At 33.3% G+C, this 24,310-nt stretch overlaps 1 protein-coding gene across 2 annotated transcripts in view; it reads right to left on the minus strand.

Annotated features, from left to right (window-relative positions):
* LOC117171831 overlaps window positions 1–24,310 on the minus strand; it is a 186,813-nt gene that overhangs the window by 47,912 nt on the left and 114,591 nt on the right. For both annotated transcript variants that reach the window (XM_033359461.1, XM_033359462.1), the window contains exon 3: window positions 9,395–9,559. In XM_033359461.1, coding sequence (XP_033215352.1) covers window positions 9,395–9,559 — 165 coding nt within the window. The remainder of the gene's footprint in view (window positions 1–9,394; window positions 9,560–24,310) is intronic.

Raw genomic sequence — 24,310 nt, forward strand, 5'->3', positions numbered from 1 at the left:
TATACAAATGGGTTAATAATGTAAATACAGATTTAATAGCTTTCGTTATAAATGGTATTGATGAAATTTTATACGATAAGAGTCAATCCAAAAATAATATGATTTTATTCGAAATGGGAAACGAAACTCAAACGACGAATGATTTGAATTTTCGGCCCCATTGTTCTAATGAAATTGATGATATTGGGATTGCTAATTTATTTCATGATGTTGTGAGTTATGATTATTTGGATAAAACGAATTTTGTTAGTTCAAAGTGTTTACCGTTCTCAGATTTAAAACTTGATCTACAAGATCAACAATGCATAAGCGTTTTAAACGACGGAATTTCATCGATAGAAGATGCTTATGCTAATTTAGTATACGAGATAGATTTAGATTTAGATAATCGTAAACAGATGCAATTAGTTCATGAATTAGAAATGATGCGGAAGAGAATTCTTCGAACGCTAGCAGTTTTTTTTAGAGGGCGTTCGGTCAATTGCGTCGCGATTTATAGGTGTGAGTGTTGCGGAAAAGAAAACCTTTGTAGCAAAGATGTCTAAATTCAAAAGGCTTTTCACACCTAAGTCGGGTAGCGCGGTTACTTTTCAATACGAATTAAATATAAAACCACATAAAACAATAGTTAGAAAAAACTATCCTGTTCCATTAGCGTAAAGAGAATCAGTTGATAAGGCGATTCTAGAAATTCTCGAAGCAGGAATCATTTAAAGGTCCGACAGTTCTTACTGCAACCCGTCAAGGATTGTCGTAAAAAATGATCTATCGGTGCTTGTATGTTTGGATGCTCACTATATAAACGAGTTCATAGAATCAGATCATGATTCACCGCCTTTGATAAATGAATTGATGCACAAATTTTATGGTGTAACGTCTGCCACTGATCTGGCAACTGGTTATTGGCAGATGCCGTTGCATGAGAGTAGTAAAAAATATACAGCTTTTTTGCATAATTCTACAATGTTTCAATTCTGCAGACTGCCGTTCGGATTAAGGACGGCAGGTTCTGCGTTTATTCGTGCGCTTAATTGCGCTCTTGGTAACCAATTTGATGAAATTTCGACAGTGTATATCGATGATTTTTTGATCGCTACTTCTGAACCCATTTATAACTACCTGGAAGGTCTTGATTCCGTGTTTAGTGTTTTACAAGATAAAAATTTCACGTTGAAATTAGAAAAATCTATATTTTGTCAAAAGCAGGTTATATTCGTAGGATATGAACTCTCGACTGACGGTATTAGACCTCGAACAGATAAGTTAAAAATAATTCGTAAATTTCTAAACCCAAATAATAGCAAAGAATTGAAACAGTTTATTGGAATCTGCTCGTATTATCTACAATTTACTACACGAAATTCTAACCTGTTGGACCCATTTCGAGACATTTTGAGAGAGAGAGAGAGAGGGATAGAGAGAGAAATCCTTGGTCCTGGACTGAATTTCATCATAGATTATTTGAGATTATGAAGAAGGCATTTGTTGATTGTGTTAATTTAAGCCGTTATATACCGGGTGTGCCCTATAAACTACAGACTGATGCTTCTGATTTAGGAATTAGTGGAGTTTTATACCAATATGATCACGACAATCATCACCGAGTTATCTCTTTAGTGAGTCGATGTTTGAAAGTCGCTTCATTGAATTATACAACGACCGAGAAAGAGCTCCTGACCATTTCATATTCAATCACGAAGTTTAGAACATATCTTATAGGTACTAAGTTTAAGATTATCATGGATCATAAGGGTCTGACATTTCTGAATTCGAACGCTTATTTTAATTCGTGATTGATTCGTTGGAGTATAATTCTGCAGAAGTATGACTTCAAAGTTTTATACTGTAAAGGAAAGGACAATAATGTCGCGGATTTCTTTAGCAGAAACTCAAGTGGAAGGTTTGAATCCGCACAACCAAATAGTCTTTCCATTGATGTTTTGGAGATTGAAATTGAACCGGAAATCGTCGTGTATGCATGTGATGGAACAGATCTGGGTCGGGAATTGCGTGATTCTTTTAAAAAATTGTCAATTTTACAAACGAGGATCTAAATACCAAAATGCTTTTCGACAAATTGGAAAAGGGGGAGATTTTGGAATATTATGTGGTAAGAGAAAGTATCTTGTTTTGAAGGGATAAATGTTTAAATTTATGGCAGGTCGTAATTCCTTCATAAATAACTGAACAGCTTATTGATTGTGTCCATTCTAAATTGGGACATCCCGGAGTCTATAAAACAGCTATGTACCTAAGTTAATTTTATCATTGGAAGGGCATGAATCGCGAGATAAAAAAATTTGTGTTGACTTGTGAATTATACCAGTGCGTAAAAAGTATTATTCGAAAAATGGAATGTTCGTATAATTTAGTTCAATCATGAAGGCCTGGAGATCTGGTTCGTGTAAATTTTTATGGTTCTCTTCCAAGGTCAACTGGAGGTCTAGAGTATATTTTCATAGTTCTGGATGTCTTCTCAATGTACGTTAAATTATACCCTATCAAGAAAGAGAATACAGATACCATTTTAAAAAAGATGTTCGATTTATACTTTCCGGAGATGGATAAGCAAAACACCCAAAAAGTAATACCGTAGAAAGGGTTATGTGAGAGTTAGGGCGGTTATTCCGAACACTATGCACGGATAAGCATACTCGATGGGCCAAATGTACTGCTGAGATCGAATTTTTCCTGAATGTTACAACTCACTTTACCACGGGATTTACACGATTCGAGTTACATTTTGGGGTGAAACCCACAGATCAAATTCTAGACATAGTTAAGTTTCTTGAAACCGAGCTTATTGCGTAAGATGCAAAGATTGTATTGGGCCGCGAAAGAATAAAATAAAACTTCCGAAACCGTGCACGAGCACAAAAAACATCATCTAAGATTATTTTTTAGGAGCGTGATTTAGTTTTTCTTTAAGTTCCCAAGCAATCTGATGCTTTGAAAAAAGTCACTCAAAAGTTTTTTCATATTTTTTATGGCCCATATCAGATCACAAAAAATCGCGGTAATAATTCTTATGAATTGGGGGAGGTTGAGAATCCCAGTACGATTATCGGGGTGTATAATCAGGCGAATTTGCGAAAATATCATAAGCGCTGATTAGCTGATTTCAAGGTCAATTTAGATTTACTTCATGGTTTTTGCAGGTTGGTTTTTGATACTAGATATAAAATACTCCACATAGAAAGAAATTTAAATAGTAGATGTCCATGCAACAGCTTTTTGAAGTCAAAAAATTTTTAAATTTTCAAAAGTTTTTTTACAACAAGATGAAATTATTGATATTTTAAAATATCGGATTCTCCTCAATCAAAGATTTTTAGGCAGAGATGTAAAACATGAGAACAAACTTTTTATTTTGATTCATCAGCAAACTAATTTTCAAGAGCAAAATTTAATTTTACACAGGATTATTGAAGAAGGAGATTAAGATCCTTGGTTTATCAATGTGGCAGATATTGAAATTCTTAATTCAGTTACAGATATTCTCAGATTAGGTCAAGGTTTCAATAAACATGTGATAAAAAGTATGTCAAAACAAATGATGGAAATAGTAAAAGATGTTTAATCAAATATACACAAAATTCCTATTTTGGATCTGCAGGATTTCCGGAACAAGGTGTTACATTTGTCAAAGAGTTTTGTTGATAAAAATTGTTCGCATATTAGTAATATTGATCGTACAATTTCTAAAAGCTTAATGATGACGAAAGAATTTCTTAGAAACAACCCTGATATAGTTTGCATGAGTGCTGATAAAGCCAGTATTACTCTTGGTATGCAAAAATAGGATTACCATCTAATTATATCTTTGGATTTTATTGCAATGTTTCCGAGTATACCTCTTGAATTAGTTAAACAGGCAATTTTAAATAGATGGGATAATATTAAAACTCTTACTTGATTCTGACAAAACGATTATATTGAAGGGATACTTTTTATTATTAACTCAACTTATTTTAAATTCATTGGATTTTTTTATAGGCAGAGGTTTGGTACTTCCATAGGTTCAGCCATTTCTCCGATTTTAGCAGGAATAGTTATGGAAGATTTGGAGGTTTTTGCTTTCAAGAAATTAGAGTTTGTTCTGCCTTTTTATAAGAGTGTTCTTGCCAGACATTCACAGGAATTTGTTGATGTTGACCATGAGTTTGACTGGGATAATTTTAACATTTTTCATAGTGCAAGTAATGAGGGAAAGAGGGAATTCATCGAAATGCTTTTGATTAAAAAACACAAAAAGACATCTATTAATTTAAAAACCGATTTGGATAAATTAAACAAAATTTATGCTAATATGATTTATTACGTTTAACGGTGTTGTTCCATGATTTTTTTTTACTTTCTCTATTTCTGATGTAATTGTGAAACATATTTATATTGTGTTTACAACAGATTAGCCTACTGACCCTCATTCGATTCTCAGGTATTAAAGAGAGAGTTCCTGTTATTTGGTGCTATGAATTTATACCCATTTATTTTTTATTTCTTGTTTGTTTTTTGAACAGGAGTTTGCATTTATTTTCACTTTTTTTTTTAATCGTTGTAAAATTTTTGAAAACTGTGACATTTTTGGGACTTCTTTTAAATTCTTTTAATATTATTAAAGTCTCTTTATTTATTATTTTATTTATGTAAGATTTTAGTTTAAGTTAACATTTCTTTGCAATCTTCTGAAAGCCTTGTGAAATATTTTGAAATCTTTTGAAGATTTCAGAAAGATTCGTATTTATTTTTTTATTTATGTAAAGTTTTAGTTTAATTTTAAGTTTATCGAGAATGTTTACACATAATCTTGTATTAGATGGTAGATTCCAGGCAAACACGCTCTGCAGTGGCGTAAGAGTTGGGGTTGGACATGCGAAGGATGGGCAGTTATTGAAATGTATAAAAAGTAATGTAGGGAAGGGAGGTACGAGGGAGAGAGCAGATAATGGGGGGGGGGGGATGCTGAATCGCATTTTTTTACCAATCGGCACTAAATTTTTCACACATTCTTTGAACTCCCGGACATGGCGTAAGAGTGTTTGGAGATGATGGGATGGCAGCACAGTTTTTAAAATCCACTATATAAAATTCAAATTTGTGAAGTTGAGAGTCGATACCGCCCACACCGTTGCATAGAGCGACTTCAAAATTTAGACACGTGTAGTATAATCCCTGGGGGTGATTCCTACCGCAACCGACATCAAAAGTTTTTGACCAATCGTCCCCAAATTTGGCACACATATTCTTTGGGCTCCAAAGATGGTCGTAAGAGTTGGGGGTGGGCATGCGAAGGGATGGGGCCGGTGCGGAAGGGGGCACAGATGCAGTTTTTGACCAATCACCATGAGATTTTCCACACATATTCTTTGGGCTCCCGGTCAGGTCCCGAGAGTATGGGGGGGGGGGGAGAGATTAAGATGAGAAGGGGGCACAAACGTAAGTTTAGTTCAAATTTCACTGTACACTTTGCATTTTTCAAAACCAAATCCTGCGACTTCAGTACGAGTTTTATGATTTAAAATTCGTAAACGCCTTTTTCTTTTGATGTTTTTTAGTTTTTAATTATTTTTTTCGCATTTAGAGTTTTCCTTAAGGTGTGTACAAATTTCAAAAGTGATTTGGAATTTTCGGAAACTAATTTGAACAACTTGAATACAATTTTTACAATAAAAATTCCAAAAATACAGTTTCGATGTTCTGTATTCAATTTTTTATTTCTACTTTACTTTCTAAGAGTTTTTCCCAAGTATACTTCAAATTTCACTATCGACTTCACATTTTTGAAGCCCAAATTCTACGATAAATACTTAAAATTGTATGTTGATTTCATCACAATATTATGCAATATACATCTTTTATGGCATTCCCGTTATTCTCGATGCATGGCATTAATGACAGCCGGCTTTCCGCAGCAGCAGAGCCGCCACCACTGGGCGCAGCTAGTTAATTAAAAAATTATGAATTTTGCTAAAGTTATCATGAACTACCTAATTCAAAAAGTTGACATTGAAGAAAACTATTTTTTCTGTAGACAAATATCTGGTTAATGCATTTGCTTATTAAATTTGTGTGAAGAAATCATAAAATTTATCATCTTATTATGAATGTTGCTGAAATTGTCATGAAGTTCCCAACTGAAAAGACTGGAATTGAAAAAACCAAATATTTTTTACGACAAATTCCCAAATAATGCATTTGATAATTTAATTTGTTTAAAAAATCATAAAATTAATCAACAAATTATAAATTTTCCTAAAATTATCACAAATTTCCAGATTAAAAAAAACTTACATCGAAAACAACGAATATTTCTATCGAAAAATGCCTGATTACTTCATTTCTACATTAACTTTGTTTATAATATAAACAATTATAATCATGAGAGAAATTTTTGTATATAATTTTGTATTCATTTAAATCTCTTGCAATATTACTTAAAAAAACGTATATTTATGGTCAATCGTAGAAAAAATTTGTTCAACAAATAATTTGTTTATACATTTTTTTATGAACTGTCTAATATTGGAATATCCTTAACTAATGTAACACTATGCAACTAAAGCGATTTGAACCATTCTTCTGTTATTGATGAGCACCGGGAACGTCAAATAAAAGAAATGGCCATTTTTTCTTCATATTTGCTTATTCATAATTAAATTTAAAACCTAATTCAAAAATTAGGCTCAATAACTCTCTTAGAATTCTTATTAGCTTTTTTTAAAATTTGTTTGTTCAAATCGGTGAATATTTGTGGGCTGTACGATATTTTGAACCAATAAAGTCATTTTTTTCCACTGTGCGGCTCTCCTTTAGCTACGGAACCAAAAACTTATATATATATATTTTTGGCAAGAACATTGACATAAATGAGAATCTTTAAAATACTGTAAAATACATGAATTAAGCAATGTACTTTTTGATTTTCTATTATTTTGGTATGCTGTCAAAATTTGAATTTTGAATTTTTTAGAAAAATTCGAAGAATTGTGATAATCTTGTAGGGCATTCATAAAGAAATATTTTTCTTATCTTAACTTTTTTTCATATCGTGCGTTATTTAGCTTAAAATTTAGATTTTCGTGTGTTTTTTGGAATTTTGTAAATGCTATTACTCTGGTGAATTTTGGTTTTATCAAAAAAAGTCATTACAATAAATTGTTCGTCTACTTGAATGTCATAAATATCCGTACAGAAAAATTTTGAATTAAAAAAAAGTGGTCTCAAAAATTTTCAAAATATGCTCACTTTTTGAATTTTCATCCAAAATAGCTGACTAATGAATTTGACCTTTATTTTAGAACATTTAAATAGTATACCAAAGGCAAATCCAATCTGTCAATTTTTTAAAAAGTCATCATGCTAATTTTTGTACAGATTTTCAAGAAAATTTTAGGAGAAAAAAATTCTAAAAATATGAGACAACATGCATGTTGCAGTTGAAGGTTTTGCCAATACTGATACGGAATTTCAAAAAGTTCACATGATTAGCGATTATTTCCTGGCGAAAGAAAGGTGACAGAGTACCATAATCATATTATCATTTCCGAATACTCAACTTTGAATAGCTCTAAGTCACTGAAAATAATATATAAAAATTCTGAAAAAATTATATGGTTTCGTTGATCATTTCTGTGTAGAATGGTGAAATTTAGAGCCAAAAATAATTATTTGTTAATAAATTGTTAACAAAAACGCAGGGAGGTGTCATCTTCGAAACTAAGAAACGTTCTCAGCAGGGCTGAGAACGTACAATTGCCTCGATTATCGTGAAGTCTTTTGTATTTTTCTTAGAAGAAAATAATTTTTTAAACATTCAAGTGTAACTTTTTGCTCATTGAAAATACATGCAACACTTTTAGAAGCCAGAAATGTGTAATTTGCTTCAAGAATCATTACTGTACGTTCCTTAATTTCGGAGATAATTCCTCCCTACGTTTTTGTTAACAACTTATTAACAAATGAGTCTTTTTAGCTCTAAATTCACCATGCTCTACAGAAAGGATCAACGAAGTCAAATGATTTTTTTCAGAATTTTCATAATTTATTTTCAATGACTTAGAGCTATTCAAAGTTGAGTATTCCGAAAGGATAATATGATTATGGTACTTTTTCACCTTTCTTTCGCCAGGAAATAATCGCTAATTATGTGAACATTTTGAAACTCCTTTCTGTATTGGAAAAATCTTCAACTGTGATAGACATATTGTCTCAAACTTTTATAATTTTTTTCTGCTGAGATTTTCATGAAAATCAGTACAAACATCGAGGTGCCTATATTTTTTTGACAGATAGTAGTAACGGCGCGTTAAAAGCGGGCAATAACAGCTGTGGATAATTGAACCAGCTGTTACCATATGCATCAGTTTGTTTTAAATTAAATTATTTAAAATAAATCATTAGTTTCATTTTATTAATTTCAATTAATTACTTAATTAAATCAGTTTCAAATTACTTTTTTATGTGAAAGCATATTTTCGGCTTCTAGAAAATTCTCTTAAATATTTACGTATTGATGATGTTGAAGTTTTTCTTTAAGTTTAAATTATGTAAACTAAAGAAAGTAATTTTACTACGAAGAAAAATTCAAAAGAAATGGTTCAGAAGGCCCTGAGAGTTTATGCTTTCAAAAACTGATTTAGTTCCAAGGCCAGTGCCAGGCAACCCCCGAAAGTGGTCTTATATTGGACATCTTGTGTATTCCTGAGAGGACCTTGGCATTTTCAGCAAAAAAGCCTGCCCGAGATTTTGTCACGAACGTTCAAGCAGTTCGATAGCGCGATTAGCTAAGGCGTCGGCTAGGAATATGCCGGTAAGGACTTTTATATGGGTTCGAATCTCCAGCGAGTGTAATTTTTTAACGAGATTAAGAGTTCGATTATATGTGTAGGAGAATGTGCGTGAAATTGCGTTATCTTAATTATGACCTAAGTGCAGCAGTAATATAAAAACATTGTTTATCTCATATTTCCTTGTAACACTGTTACATATCTCTGTTACATATCTGTTACATATCTCTGATCCCCTGATCTAGCATTATTTTCAACTAGTTGCAGAACCGGTTCTTTTCTGTTCTAGAACATCATTGTTGTAAGGTTGCTAATATAATATTGCCACAAAAGTTCCATTTGCGAATATTGACATGCAATATTACAGATATATTGCATGCTGTTGGGTCAGTTTTTCTTTGAAACTTTTTCTTTTTTGGTTCTCTAACACGTAAAAATGAAAAAAATTAAAAAAAATTTTTTATGATTCACAAGCAATCATTTATATTGTGTCACAATAAATAATATTTCAGGAATATTATTGAATTCTACTGCTGTTCATGTGCCGATTGTAAAAATACCTTTGCATGTAAACGTAAGTATGAATTTGTAGACTATGAAATACTTACGCCTCTTTTTCAAAAGTCAATTTGTCAACGAAGCCTTCCTTACATTGTGGAGGATTAGGACTGTGGCAACCAACACCGAGTGTGGTCATCCCAACCCTGTATTGGTTTAATGTAATATTTCCTACACCACTGGGGTCCAGACTTTGAAACATGCTTTCAATGTGTCTGAAAATAAAAGTCATCTATATAAAAAAGCTAATTAACACAATTCAGTACCAATTTCTTAATCATTTTCTTTTTTAAAGACGAATGAAATATTTAATGTTATTTAAAAATGTTTTATTTTATTATAATTTAATATATAGGTTTGTATTTTAGACGGCATAAAATATAAAGATGTTTCTTAGATTTGGCCCTTGGTCTTGCAATCGAAAGGCTGTGAAATAAAGAAGTCCTTATTTTGTTATAAGCGTCGATGAATTTCGTCATTAATCATGGCCATATCCAAACTGTAACAAGAGTGAAAGTACAAAGCCATAAAATTCTTATTTTTCACTCTAATATAAGTTTTAAAGCCAGAGACCAAACCTAACATTTCCAAAGGATTTTGATGCGCTGAATCCGAATCCGAGCTCAAAATTGCTCCTCTACGTCAGGTTTTCAAGATAACCTAACCTAAAAGTGCAAAAAACGTGTTTTTAGCTGTTTTTGAGGTTATGTAACCGAACAAGAAAAATGTCTACCACAAAAGCTAATATGGAATTTGAAAGTACTAATCTTCCCCTTTCAAACCTACTTGGATTTATTAGGAGATCTTTATTTTTCACCAAAATATTGTAATTTGAAATTTTTTATTTGAGCGTTATAACCCATTAACGCTGAGGTGTTCAGATTTATACAATGCGTTCTCTATTGCTGACGGTACGATATTTTTCTTCAAAGTATTATCTCAGGGGTTTTCGAGGGTGCCCTTTCTATTGCCGGTGTCAGATTTCTGCTATAACCCCTAGAAGATCCAATATGGCGGCCACAATTTTCTATTGTTCACATTCGCTGTATGTGCGGGCCGTTCTATGGCGCAGACAATCTTCGATCCCTAGCTGGCTCACTGAGCTGGCGACGTTCTTATGACGTGCTTTACGTAGGTGATGAAATTCGTTTTTTGCTACAAATCTTTCCGTATTAGAGATCACGTTTGAGTAGCGGGCTAACGGTTGGATGCGTAGGTAATAAAATTCTTCTTGTATTTGAAATCTGTCTAGAGGATACATTTCGTGTCGATCGTGATTTTTGTATATATTGAGTTTTACAATTTCCATGTTACTGTTCATTATAAGAAAAAAAATGAGTTCAAGAACTTCTTGCACTAAGAAAGTTAATATGTTTTGTCACGTTTGCGCAAAGTATGAAACGGAGAAATACCGTCGATCAATGAATGATTCGATAAAAAAGTCATACTTCAACTGTTATGGGACTTCAATGAAAAATTTGGATAAACCGTGGGTACCAACCTCTATTTGTCATGCTTGTAGATTAAATTTGTCAAATTGGGAAGAGAAAAGTACCAAGACGCAGACTGTTATTCAACCACCTGTTTGGCGTGAGCCCAACGATCATAATACTGATTGTTGCTTTTGCTTATGCAAAACCCGAGGTTTTTCTAAAAAGTATTTGAAAAAGACCGTTTACCCTGATGTAAAAAGTGTCACGCCAGCTAAGATTGGTATTAGAAATCTCTTTAAAAACAAAAGTGACCGGTCAACTCACGAATCAATGGATACTGACGATCCTAATGCAACTGAAGATTCTTCTTGGGAGGAATCAGATGATGAAACTCCTACATTTTTTTACCAAGACGGATTAGACGATTTCATACGTGACCTTGATCTTCCAAAAGATAAAGCTGAGCTTTGCGCTTCAAGATTGGCGTCTTTTCATAGATTCGTCTACAGAAAGTCTAAAAGCAGTACTATTACATAATGGAAATAAGTACGCAGCAATTCCAGTAGGTCACTCAACTACACTGAAAGAATCTCATGATAATTTTCAATTGCTCCTGATAAAAATAAAATACAATGTCCATAATTGGCTTATTTGTGGTGACTTCAAAATGATAAATCTTATAATAGGTTTACAATCAGAAAACATAAATACCCTTGTTTTCTTTGTCTTTGGGACAGTCGTGCAAGGGATGAACATTGGATAATGGAGAAATGGCAATACAGTTTAGAGTGGACAGTTGGTCAGTATAAAGTTCTTTATGAAAGTCTTGTTGACAGAAAGAAAGTATTATTGCCACCACTTCATATGAAACTAGGGTTAATGAAGCAATTTGTGAAAGCCCTAAACACCGAAGAAGAATGTTTCAATTATATCAGATCTACATTTCTGCATTTAAGTGATGCTAAAGTTAAGGAAGGTATTTTTGTTGTGCCTGACATAAGAAAACTTATCAAAGATGATGACTTTATCAAAACCATGACATCTATTAAAATAGATGCATGGTTGAGTTTCAAAGATGTTGTACATAAATTTTCAGGGAACGATCGAGATCCAAAGTTTGAAACTATTGTATCTGGTATGTTAAAGAATTTTAAAAGATTAGATTGTTTGATGAGTATGAAATTACATTTTCTCAAATCTCATTTAGATTATTTCCCAGAAAATGTTGGAATATTCAGTGATGAAATGGGCGATCGCTTTCATCAAGACTTTCTCCAAAAAGAGCGGGTATTTGCAAAGAAATGATAATGACCCTACTAGTCATAAACGAAAGTCTCTTCAATGTTCGTTTGACATGAAGCGCGAACGTTTCCATAAGAAAACAAGCAATTAGTTTCCTTCATTGGACATACAATCGTAAGTCTTGCCTTAATTGGCTGGGCAATCGTAAGTCTTGCTTTGACGGGCTGGACGATTCAAAGTCTTGCCTTGACTCACTGGGCGATACAAAGTCTTGCCTTGACTAACTGGGCGATGCAAACTCTTGCCTTTATTGTCTGGCCAATTCAAAGCCTTTCCTTGATTGGCTGGGCAATCTAAAGTCTTGCCTTTATTGGCTGGGAAATCTAAAGTCTTGCCTTAATTGGCTGAAAAATATTAAGTACTTTCTTGCTTAGCTGGACAATCCCAAGTCCAGCCTTAAGTGGCTGGAAAACATTGAGTGTTGCTTTAGTAAGCTGAAAAATCCTAAGTAAATTTACAATATTAAATGAATCATAATATTAAATTTTTTTAAAGCCCTAACTGTTTTCCATATTCGCTCTTCTAGGAGTTATAACAAAAAACTAAGCCAATCGAAAAGGAGCCCCCGAAAACATCTTAGATAACATTTTCAAGGGACAGTGGCACACCATCTCGGCGTTAATGGGTTAATAAGCTAAATTGAAAAATTTCATTTCAAGGTTAGCCCACTTTTAGCGTGGAATTCAATTATTTCACAAAATATAAACGACTAAATTCGCTGCCCCCAGGGTTAGGTGGGTTAGCCTGCTTATGATTTGGTAGGGGTGATTTCTGGGTTTAGGTGTATTAGCAGTTAGGTGGGTTAAGGCACTTGTGGCATGGCACTTCATTATTCCAAGAAAAATAAGCGACTAAAATTATTGTTCCCAGAGTCAGGTGGGTTAGCATGCTTGTGGCTTGTTAGGGGTGGTTTCTACCCCCAGGAAACGGCTTCCGTAGAAACGAAAAGAGACAGGTTCCATATTTTTTATTGTTTTATCAATGTGCAAAGTTTGGTTCCAAACGACTGTACGCTTTTTTGTTGGTATTTTGTGCGGGATCCTTTGTTCTTTTTTAAATCCCTAAATTGTGGCCGCCATATTGGATCTTCTAGGGGTTATAACAAAAAACTGACACCGGCAATAGAAAGGGCACCCTAGAAAACCCCTGAGATAATATTTTGGAGAAAAAATATCGTACCGTCAGCAATAGAGAACGCATTGTATATATCTGAACACCTCAGCGTTAATGGGTTATAACGCTAAAATAAAAAATTTCAAATTACAATATTTTGGTGAAAAATAAAGATATCCTAATAAATCCCCGTAGGTTTGAAAGGGCAAGATTAGTACTTTCAAATTCCATATTAGCTTTTGTGGTAAACATTTTTCTTGTTCGGTTACATAACCTCAAAAACAGCTAAAAACGCGTTTTTTACACTGTTAGGTTAGGATATCTTGAAAACCTGACGTACAGGAGAAATCTTGAGCTCGGGTTCGGATTCAGCGCATCAATATCCTTCGGAAATGTTAGGTCTGCTTTCTGGCTTTTGACTTTTGTCAAATTTTGTCGGCCTGTGTAATCATCCATTTCAAAGTAACTACATTATACTCGTGTAAATAAAGGACTTGAAATGAATAAAATTATTTTAAAAGGTTCCAGTTTTGAACGCATTAAAATATCTGCATTTCATTGTATAAATTGGATAATTTTGAGCATTTAAGGACAATTTTTTGCAATTTGGAATGATTCCTTTTGTATACCTTTTTAATTGTAAACTGTAAGAATTTTTTTACATTATTATCAGAGAAGGTTTCAGATTTGTGTAAAATATGAGTCCCCACCTTCGTTTTTTTCAAATTTCAACGTTTAGAGACCTAGTGGATTGGATGTGTAGTTTTTGATTTTATTCGTAAAAAATCTTACGAAAAATAAAAAAATGAAAATTTTGCACAAACGACACAAGGTAAGAAAAAAATAAATATAAAAAAATGGTTCATCCAAAAAACAGCTACAAATTTTTCAGAAGGAATTTTTTATAGGATACGTATTTTTTGCTTTAAACGTAAAAAATAGAATTTAAAATAAAAAAATTAACTTTCTGAAAAAAAACGACAGAAACAAGAATAACATTTTATTCAACAAATTTTTTTATTCCTAAATTATAAACTGCAATTTTTCTCGAAACCATTATACGCTAGTGTGCGTATTGTTTGTTTAAATCGTAAAAATAATACTGAAAATAAACTAATTATATTTATAGACAAAGGGCAAAAGTTTCAAAAAATAATTATAATAAAAAATTACTTTTTTATACGATGCGCACTTTTTTAAATTATAAAAACGAGACAATGAATATACGTCTATTTCAATACCAATGCATATAATGAATTGTAATAATATACGTTTATTGAAATAATACTTTTTCAGCATACAAAGGGAAGGCCTGAGGGTCGAAATTCAAATCACGGTCACGTGAGCATAATTCGAGAGATTATCGAATTTCAGCCGACACGTGTCAAAGCTGTTTTTGTAGGTGGACTCAAGTTTTGAAAATTTTAATTTTTGAAAATTGCGGCTAGCTTTACTGATTTACTAGTATTCGTCACGCGGCACGGTTCTCACCCAGCGGCACTGGCCTGGTGATAGCGTATTAGCTTGTAATTCCACCTCTGTGGAGTTCGAATATTTTGGCTAGACATTTTTTTTCATTTGTATACTACAAGCAGCAGAATTTTCAACACTTTCCATGATTTTGTCGCTTTAAAAACACCCACGTATTTTACTAAAAGCAACCACGGAATTAATTTAAAAAAATTAAAAATGGATTCCCTAATAAATAATTGATAATTTAATCATAATTATGAATGATTTATAATATATTTTAAAATAATAATGATTAATAATAAATAGATAATAAATAATTATTAGTATTTATTGGTTAATAATTTATTGGTAATTAATGAAAATGAATAATAGTAATAATTTAAATGATTTTATTATTAAAAAACTAGGCTCCAATTACAAAAAAGTCGTGACACGTGTCGAATGAAATTCGGTGATCTTTCGAATTATGCTCATGCGACCTCGATTTGAATTTTGACCCTCAGGCTCCCTCCTTGTTGACTAAGAGTAAAATTTAATATAAGAGAAGGAACAAATATTAACCCACCGTTTACACACAGGGGATTTTAAGGCACGAACGATTTTTCAAACTGGAACATATTGTCTTTGGGAAGGTACGAAAGTTCGGTTCCCCCTCTAAAAAATCTAGGTAGTAATAGGGTCAGGTTCTGTGAGTGGCGCTTCAGTTCGTCAGTTAACCTTCATACAGTGCGAGGTCAAAGTGCACATAGTTGCATAAAAGTCCTTGTGTGTAAACCGCGTGTGTTTTCACAAGTTAGTGAACATTAATTACTTTGCTTTATTTCATATTTTCTGGAATTGATATGAGCAACGTCAAGTTTTCATTTAATGCTGGACTATTCTTGTGCAATAATTATGCATTAACATTTAATATCCTGCACTTTATATGGAATTACCTGCATGAATCACTGTAAAATATTCTCATTTTTTAGGTCTTAAAATAATTCAACTTTATGAAGTCGTCGCCAATAGGCCTATATTTTTTTAAAGGCCATAGTCTGAGTTTTAAAACCCTGCAAAGATTCCTAAGACTTTGACTTGGCAGCCAAGACTTGGCTGGCATTGCCGGCCTAACGCTGGGTACCAATACCGGACCAACCTGGATGTCGGAGTCAATTCAAAAGCTGAGAAAAAATCATTGAATTTTTCTTAGGACGTATCTGCTTTATAAATTCATCATTTCACGACTGCATATTGTTTGAATATTATTAATAATTTTAAGAATTGAAATTTCATTTAAACATTTTGGATAATCTTAACAACTACTGTTATAGTTTAAGGATATGACAAAACAGGTGTTTCAAAAATAAAGATCAATTGATTGCGAGTGCTTTGAATATAAATATTAATATTCCTGTTCAGATTGAATACATATATTACATTTAGAATATTATATTATAAATAAAATTTCTAACGCCAGGGGGTATCGAACCTACATCTATATACCTAAATCTACCGCCTAGCAGTCGGGAGTGCTAACTACTCCGGTAAACCGACAAGTTGAAACTCTGTGAAAAAGCTATCCTCATAAGCTACAGTTCAGAAAAGTTAAAGAACCAAATTTCAAGCTTTTTTTCTAATTATTTATTATTATGCGACGTTATGTTAATGTAAAATACACGAACTGTTAACAGGAATATCAATACAAAAATTTAAATCGCTTACAATTTTTCTTCGTGTAATATTTGGTTTTTTCCGTTGTAGACTACTTTACAACTTTTTACAATGACAGTAAATGTAATTTTTCATGAAAATTAACAATTTTTAATAACAGAACTTAAAAAATTTCATCGTGAACTTTGACAATTTTTCAAATAATTTTTTTTTTATCTTTTGTGTAAGATTTGTTTTTTAGGTGCTGAAAGTGAGACTTAGCGAAATAAAGTGGCGATGCTGGGCCAAGCATCGGTGGATGATATGCAAATATAAATAGCCAATATAGGCTGCCAGCACTGGCTCAACATTATGCCGATTTAAATAAAATATAGTTTTCCTTGGTAAAAGTGACACTTGGCCCAGTAATGTGTCGCCACTGGGCAAGACTTTAGCTGAGCCTCGTGAAACATGGTTTCCCGTACTATAATAAAGTGCCAATACTAAAGCGCAATAAAGTGCCCATATTGGGTCAAGCATCTGTGGAGGATCGGCAAATATAAATAGCCAATATAAGCTGCCAGCTGTGGCTCAACATTGGGCCGATTTGAATAAAACATGATTTACCGTGGTAAAAATGACACTTGGCCCAATAATGTGCCGTCACTGGGCTAGACTTTAGCTGATCCTTGTGAAATATGGTTCCCCGTACTAAAAGTGAGACTTGGAGCAATAAAGTGCCTATATTGGGCCAAGCATCTGTGGAAGATCGGCAAATATAAATGGCCAATATAGACTGCCAGTATTGGCTCAACATTGGGCTGATTCAAATAAAATTTGGTGTATTGTGCTAAAAGTGACACTTGGCTTAGTTATGTGCCGTCACTGGGCCAGACTTTGGCTGATGCTCGTGAAACATGGGTCCCCGTACTAAAAGTGATAGTTGGCCCAACAAAGTGCCGATACTGTGCCAAGCATCGGTGGAGGATCGGTAAATATTAATAGCCAATATAGACTGCCAGCACTGGCTTAACACTGGGCCGATTCAAATAACGATATTGGCCCCATATTTTTAGCTGACCTGTGGCTGCTAAAATTGGACCAAGACTGGGCCATGTATTCAGCTCCGGCAATTCGCACTTGAGTTTTTTCAACTTGATCTTTTGCAAAATTATGCACTTTTTAAGAAGTATCGATTTTTTCCTATATTTTCTCTAAATTTCAATTTTTATTTTAAAAAGTTTTTAGCGATTTTTCAACCATTGAAAGCTAGAAATAGTTCAAAATCTGAAAAGGACTTTAAAGTCCCTTCTGTGTAAACGAAGGGTGGGAAAAACAAGAGTGTAAACGGAGGATTAAAGCAATCATGATAAATAAAATTTGTACCTTATTTTGCAATATTTAAATAAGCAATCATAGGCTGCGGTACAGAAACAAACGTAATATACATAATGCATAGTGCAAAAGGTACAAATCGGCCTCTGAATAAGAAACCGTATTTATCGAACTTTGAGCTCGGAAGCTGCCCCCTCCGAGATACTTTTTAGTTCGCTAAGTAGTTTAACCCGAAAATACATCCTGTTTAATGACTAGTGAAGGGCTAGTGGAGAGGGTACTTCAATTGGCGGAAATACATTCTACCTAGTTTCTAATTGAGAAGCCGATTTCTAAAAAAGTCCGCATTGTGGAAAAAGCATGTGTGAAGCACGACATGAGTGATAAGAATGTGTATGTTGAAGCCAAAGAAGCTTTAATAAAAGAGAATTCACAATAACCAAATTACAGTTTGTCTATGATTTGAACTTTATTTTAAAAGGCCTGTGCACAAATTTCGAGGAAGTATAATAATGACCGAGAGCGTAACGCAAGACAAATATATATTGTCGAATGCGAAACTTGAGAACCAAAAGTCGCACGCCCTAGGCGCGCTCAAACTTGCAAGCGAAGCGAGCCGTGCGTCCAATGCTCGATGAGAATGTGCCCACGCAGCGAGCAGATGTTTTAAAGTCTTTTAATTACAAATATGTTAATTTAAAACTTTTTCAAATCTTCTTTATAGTTGCAACACAAATGAGATACTAGAGAATAAGAATGCAGCTACATGTATGTTTTAGTTTCAAACTTAAGAATTCTTATTTCGAGTAGAAAAATTTAATTTCGAGAACATAACAAATGATCTGCAACAAAAATGAACGCGCTATTTTTATGTGATAGGCCTTATTTGCGCATAAGTTTTTTAAAGAATTTTTCTCAGACCTGCTGTTGTATCACAATTTCAACATTGTTTATTTTGTAGGGTCAGGGGAAAGGGGTGATCCAGCATCACACCGACCAGTTCGATTCTTCTCTTGAAAGAATAAAATAATTGAAATGGTTATAATGTTCTACATATACTAAACAAATTTTTATTAAAGTGTCTGTTCTATGAAAAACTTGGTACTTTTGATCCACGCAAATACGATCTGTAATTGTTCAGTGACAAAAAGGTAACCGTTTTCTACAATAATTGTTACATACAGCCTGAATTATTCAGGTGACAAAATTGGCGAGGAGGATGTGAATGATTTTTTGAAGAAGCCAATCAATCGTTAAATCGTGAGAGGAGTACATGCCGCCTTAGATGGGTAACCACGACATTAGTCGGTCTCGTAAGCCATGTCTCAGATCATCCTCCTGCGGTTTCTCCACAGTTAGTCGCACGTATGAAATTAATATCCAATCCTGAATAAGAGGTCGTCTCATATTTTCATAAAAATGTATAGCAGCCATGTGCACGTCCTAGAATATGTTTGATTTCAGGATAAGGTTTCCTCTCGATCCGATGCAGATAGAAACCATATATAATAAATTTGGTTTAACGGCTATTGCGAAATTTTTTTGAATAGTGCATTCTTGTTAGTAAAATTTGTGTGATAGTTTTTTCTTCATTTTAATGTAGGTGGACGGATGTTACTTTTACTTTCGTTTGCATCCTGTCTTTTATTCTCGCAGAAATAGACCGGAAGTTACACAATTAAATATTAAGAAATGTAGTTTAATTGGAATGAAGGAAGATCAAATATTTCGACAGTATAAAATCATTTAAAATAGTAGTTTGCGCTGGGAAGACTTAACTATTCATTTAACTATTTTTTCAAAAACTGTCGATAAAATCTATCATATGTATTTTTTTAAATGTTTAAAAAAACAATCTCGACGTATGTTTTCTAACTTCTCTCGATTTCCGCATGGGTTTTCGCTTCTAGTAGAAAAATTAGAGACGGAAGCACACTCATTCATACACTCTTGAAGAATATCACATATTCTCTTTCAAATAAAACCTTTTCAAAGATAAATAGTTCGGTTGGTTGTTGAAAATTTTAATATGAAAGTTATGACATTGGCCATAATGCTCATTTTCGAAATTCATAAAAAACTGACAAAAGAGAAACACATCTTCTGTAAGTCACCATCGATTATGTAATTGTCAACATCAGTCCAGATTCATTATTGAATTTTTACTTTTTTTATTCAAAACGAATCACGCCGATACAGAAAAATTTGTTTACTCGATCATTTACATAGTGTATAAGCGTAGCCTGCACAAATACCGCGCGACAATCTCGACAATCGCGATAATCTCCGCGGTATTCGTTATCGCATACTCATGTCAGTAGAGCAACTATTAGGTATTTTCATTTAATCATTAGCTAACTTTACGTTGACAAGTGCTGAGGGTAAAACAATGTACGAAATGTATGTGACTAAGCCTTTTTTGTTAACATCTTTTGTAGAAAATAATTTTTCACTAGAAGTCTATTTAGAAATTAGTTTTTATTTTTGAAGAATTATTTAATGAAATAATAAAATTAGATTTATTCCTAGGGGGCCTCGCTCCCCTGTGTTTGATTGTCGTTCAGCGAATATAATTGAAGATATTTTATATGTGTTGGAATGACTGCGTGCGTCTAACCCTCATTAATGTTTTTTTCTATTAGGGTTCTGGTTATTGAAGGTGTCTTATTTAATCTATTTGAAGTACCTTATTATACCTTTTTAAAATATTGGATCGACTTGGAATAATGTAAAATTCAATAATTAAGATGCCTTCAGAGAGGGACTTGATAGTTTAAACGGCGGTGGCGAAATCTTTTTATAATACATATATTATACCTCGAATCCTCAGGTTTCGGTTTTTTATTTGTATGTCTATATTATTTTCGATTTATTATTTTACATATATAAAAAAATACCTTACCTTCTATAATATATCTTAACACTCTATTCAACTTCATTTCCATACCTTCTCCTCGTTGATTAATCATTTTCGTTTTCGTACATCGAAGATAAATAATTATCTTGAAAATATCTTGAAAATATCTTAAGAAATACATAAAATATCATGCAAAATTTTGCATTTTAGATGGAGCTTTTGCCGCATACACGCTAATAATAATAATAATAATCCAGAGGTGACTGTTGTCACCTTCAACGCTCGTGGATGCTCGTAATTGTATACCTACAACATCATCGCAGGAGGTTTCAACCATCGTATTAAATTATTTGAATTAACTTATAACATTCTAATCTCATCAGTCACTTGAATTAGTTCGTGGCTATGATGTATAACCGGGTTTACCCGAGTAAAAGTTTAATAAAAACACTGGAATAATACTACCGTGGGAGAGCATCAATTGGGACAGCACAATGAAAGAGGAATTGGCGCGTCTCTATTACGAAAGTGCAAAGTTTGAAACAAGAATGGAAAAAAGATACAATTTAGGAACGAAATTTGCTGCAAAGTATCCTAATATACAAAAAGTCGTACTAAGAGATCTTATCGCTAAGGTGAAGGATATCAGGACTAATCTGCACGTTATAGAAGACCGAGCAATGGAGATTAAACAACAGGTTGATTTGGCGTGGAAAAACGATGGCAATGAACATCAGCTAGAGGAAGCCGCGTCAAACGGTCAAGCAGGAGCAATTGATGTTCTTCCTCAACCTATTGATGATCCAACACCACCACATCCTCCAGAGGTGGATGACCTCTTACAACTAGAGGCAGAAGCAGAGGTTCAGCAACCAAAAAAGCGACGAAAATGGAATTACCATATGAACAGAGGTGTTATGCGCCTTTATTTTTTGGCAGAGAAATGTGGGCAAGGTGTGAGGAGAGGACATTATAGATTTTTCTTACTTAAATAACCAGAGATAGCCACAAAAATTAATTTATGCGAATCCTAACGATTTTGTTGAATTCTGATATTGACCTACCGGAATCCTTTTTGCGGAATCGGGAGCTCAGAACGCTGTACATTCGCAGTATTGCGGAGCGTTGGATCTATGGATTCATACTGAGTCCCAAAAAGTTTTAAGAATCCAAACAAATCCAAGGAGTGATTACGAAGCGCGGAGTCGGACAATGTGTATAACATTCGACTGACGCGATCGGTGCTTAAATATCATCTTTTTACATTCTCATCCTGAAGAGAAGGTATTGGTTTTATATGAAAAATGACTTTCGCGGACTCCATCAAATGTCGACGCTTTGAGGCCCCCTGAGCCAGAACAAAAAAGTTTTTACTTCAGTGTCTGTCTGTCTGTCGTTGTTGATATCTGTAACTGATTAAAATTTAAAAGACGAATGTAGGTTTTGTCAATAATAATTAATAATTTAATATAACAATTAATAATTATTTATTATTACTAATAATACCCTACTTGATGTGCGGCGTCAATTCTCGGAAGAACTCTATCAGGGGGCCCCATATCTAGGGTTCTCTTTATTATTCGCCTTTGCCAACTCTTTAAGAACGATTTGCATATAATGAAAATCATCTTAAATAAGCGGAAGTGCTACCAGAATACAAATAATTTTATTTTTGTGTGTTACACTTAATATGAACAAATTAAACTAAAAAACAACAAAATATTGTAATTTTTGTTGCAAGAAATTTCATGTTGATTAACACGCTGTAAATTATTGTGAGAGTGAATGTTATTCAAGATTTTGATAAGATAACAACGATTGAAATGGTTATAAACAATTTCTTGCAACAATTTGAAATTTGTGGTTTTTTCTATTTCGATGTTTCCTTTGTCATCTGAATTATTATAAATATTCGAAAAAATGATATATTTTTGATTATATTTGTTAAAAGAAAACAGTGGTCGATTTTGTAAAGAAATGAAATATGTAAATATAAAACTTTGACCCTAAAAATAACTTTTTATTTCCCAAAATATCGAAGATATCGGTATCTTAAATGATTTAGAGGAATCCAAAATGTAAAAAATCGTTTACTAAAATATGCCCCTTAAAAATTTTTTTCTTCACAATTGTTTAGTTGTAATTTTTTATGAGAATAGTTATTGCAAATCTTTCTTATAAAAATTTGAAGCAGTTATCGTGAGAAAAAATCTTTCCATTGCCAACGCGCCAAATCTTTGAATTGATTTATTCAATTTGCTTATCAGATTAACACTTTTTGTAATGTAACAAATATGATAAAACCTATTTTATAATTAAGAATATCTACGTCAATTCAGATGATGAAGAAAAATCCGCAATTGCAAAACCAAAAATCCAAAAAATTTCCACCAAAAATGTCTATAACAATTCCAATTGTTAATCTTTTGTAGAAATTGTTACTGAGATCACTCTCACAATAATTTAAAGTATATCCAGATAAGGAAATGGAATAATAACAATTTTTTATAGTTAACTTGACATAGGAATGGTGACTACAAATCTCTCTTTCAAAAACATAAAGCTGTTTTATTCAATAAAAAAATACAAATATGGAAGCAATAAGTTTTTACAGTCAGTTTCACGAATCTGTCAAGTTGATTTTAGTGACCTGTTATTTTAACAATTTGTCGCATTATTATTCACAATCTACACTGGTAGATATTTGACGACGATTTTTCACATTAAAAAATTAACTATCACCATTTTGTCCAGTCAAGTTTTTTAAACATCAGATTATAAAATACTTTGTTACTCTCGACATATTATTAATTACATTCCATCAATCGTTTCGAAAATTTTACGTTGATACTTTTATTTGTGCAGCAAAAAAATATGATTTTTTAAATCGTGCCTCATCCTTGCAATTCAATTTCAATAACATCTCAATTTCTAAATAATAAAATAATAAAAAACTTCGTTATGTGTCTCAATGAAAAGTCGTCATGGATTATTGCTTTCGAAGAATTATAAAACTTTGTACTCAAGTTATCACTGATTTCTCATTTTTAGATGTTAAAAGAACGAGAAAATTAAACAATTAAACGAACAGTAGCACCGGCGAAAAATAACAAAGTTTTTCCTGTGTGGCGAACAGCTGATAACGATATAGACTGCGCAGGTCCGAGATTTGCCCGGACACGCAATCCTGGTAGCGACTCCGCGCGAATTCTCTACGATTTCTACCATGAATCCCAATGAGTCCCTGCGGTTCTCTGCAAAGTCCTTACGGACTGCTGCGAATGCTTAACGAGTTTTATCAAAAATCATCGGATGTGTACGAATTTTCCGTTTTATTCAAACGATTTCACGAACTTGCCTTCGATGACGATTTTCTATTTTGATTTTTACGACATACATTGCCCTAGGCAAATTCTTACAGATTCCGTGCCGATTTCTGACGGAATAACTCGTGATTTTTTTAGTGGTACACCCCTCGACGTATATGTTACCTGAAAAAACCGGATGCTGAAAATCCATCCGAATTTCGACTGATAGCTTATCTTCCAACAATTTATAAATGTCTTACAGCTATCATTGCAGATGAGGTATATTCTCGTTGGGACGAGAATGTCATCCTTACAGAAAAACAAAAAGGATGTTGTTTACTCGCGAGGCTGTAAGGATCTAGTCACTATAGACGCTGTTGCCACGATTCAAGCTCGTAAGCATCAAAGGAACATACCAGGTGTATACATATGAAACCGGTATTGCCATTTAGCGGCCAGTAGGCACACTTGTAGGCACTGTCGGAACTTACCATTTGTGCTAATGGGCGTATT

Source organism: Belonocnema kinseyi, chromosome 4 (genome assembly GCF_010883055.1).
Source record: "Belonocnema kinseyi isolate 2016_QV_RU_SX_M_011 chromosome 4, B_treatae_v1, whole genome shotgun sequence".
NCBI lineage: Eukaryota > Metazoa > Arthropoda > Insecta > Hymenoptera > Cynipidae > Belonocnema > Belonocnema kinseyi.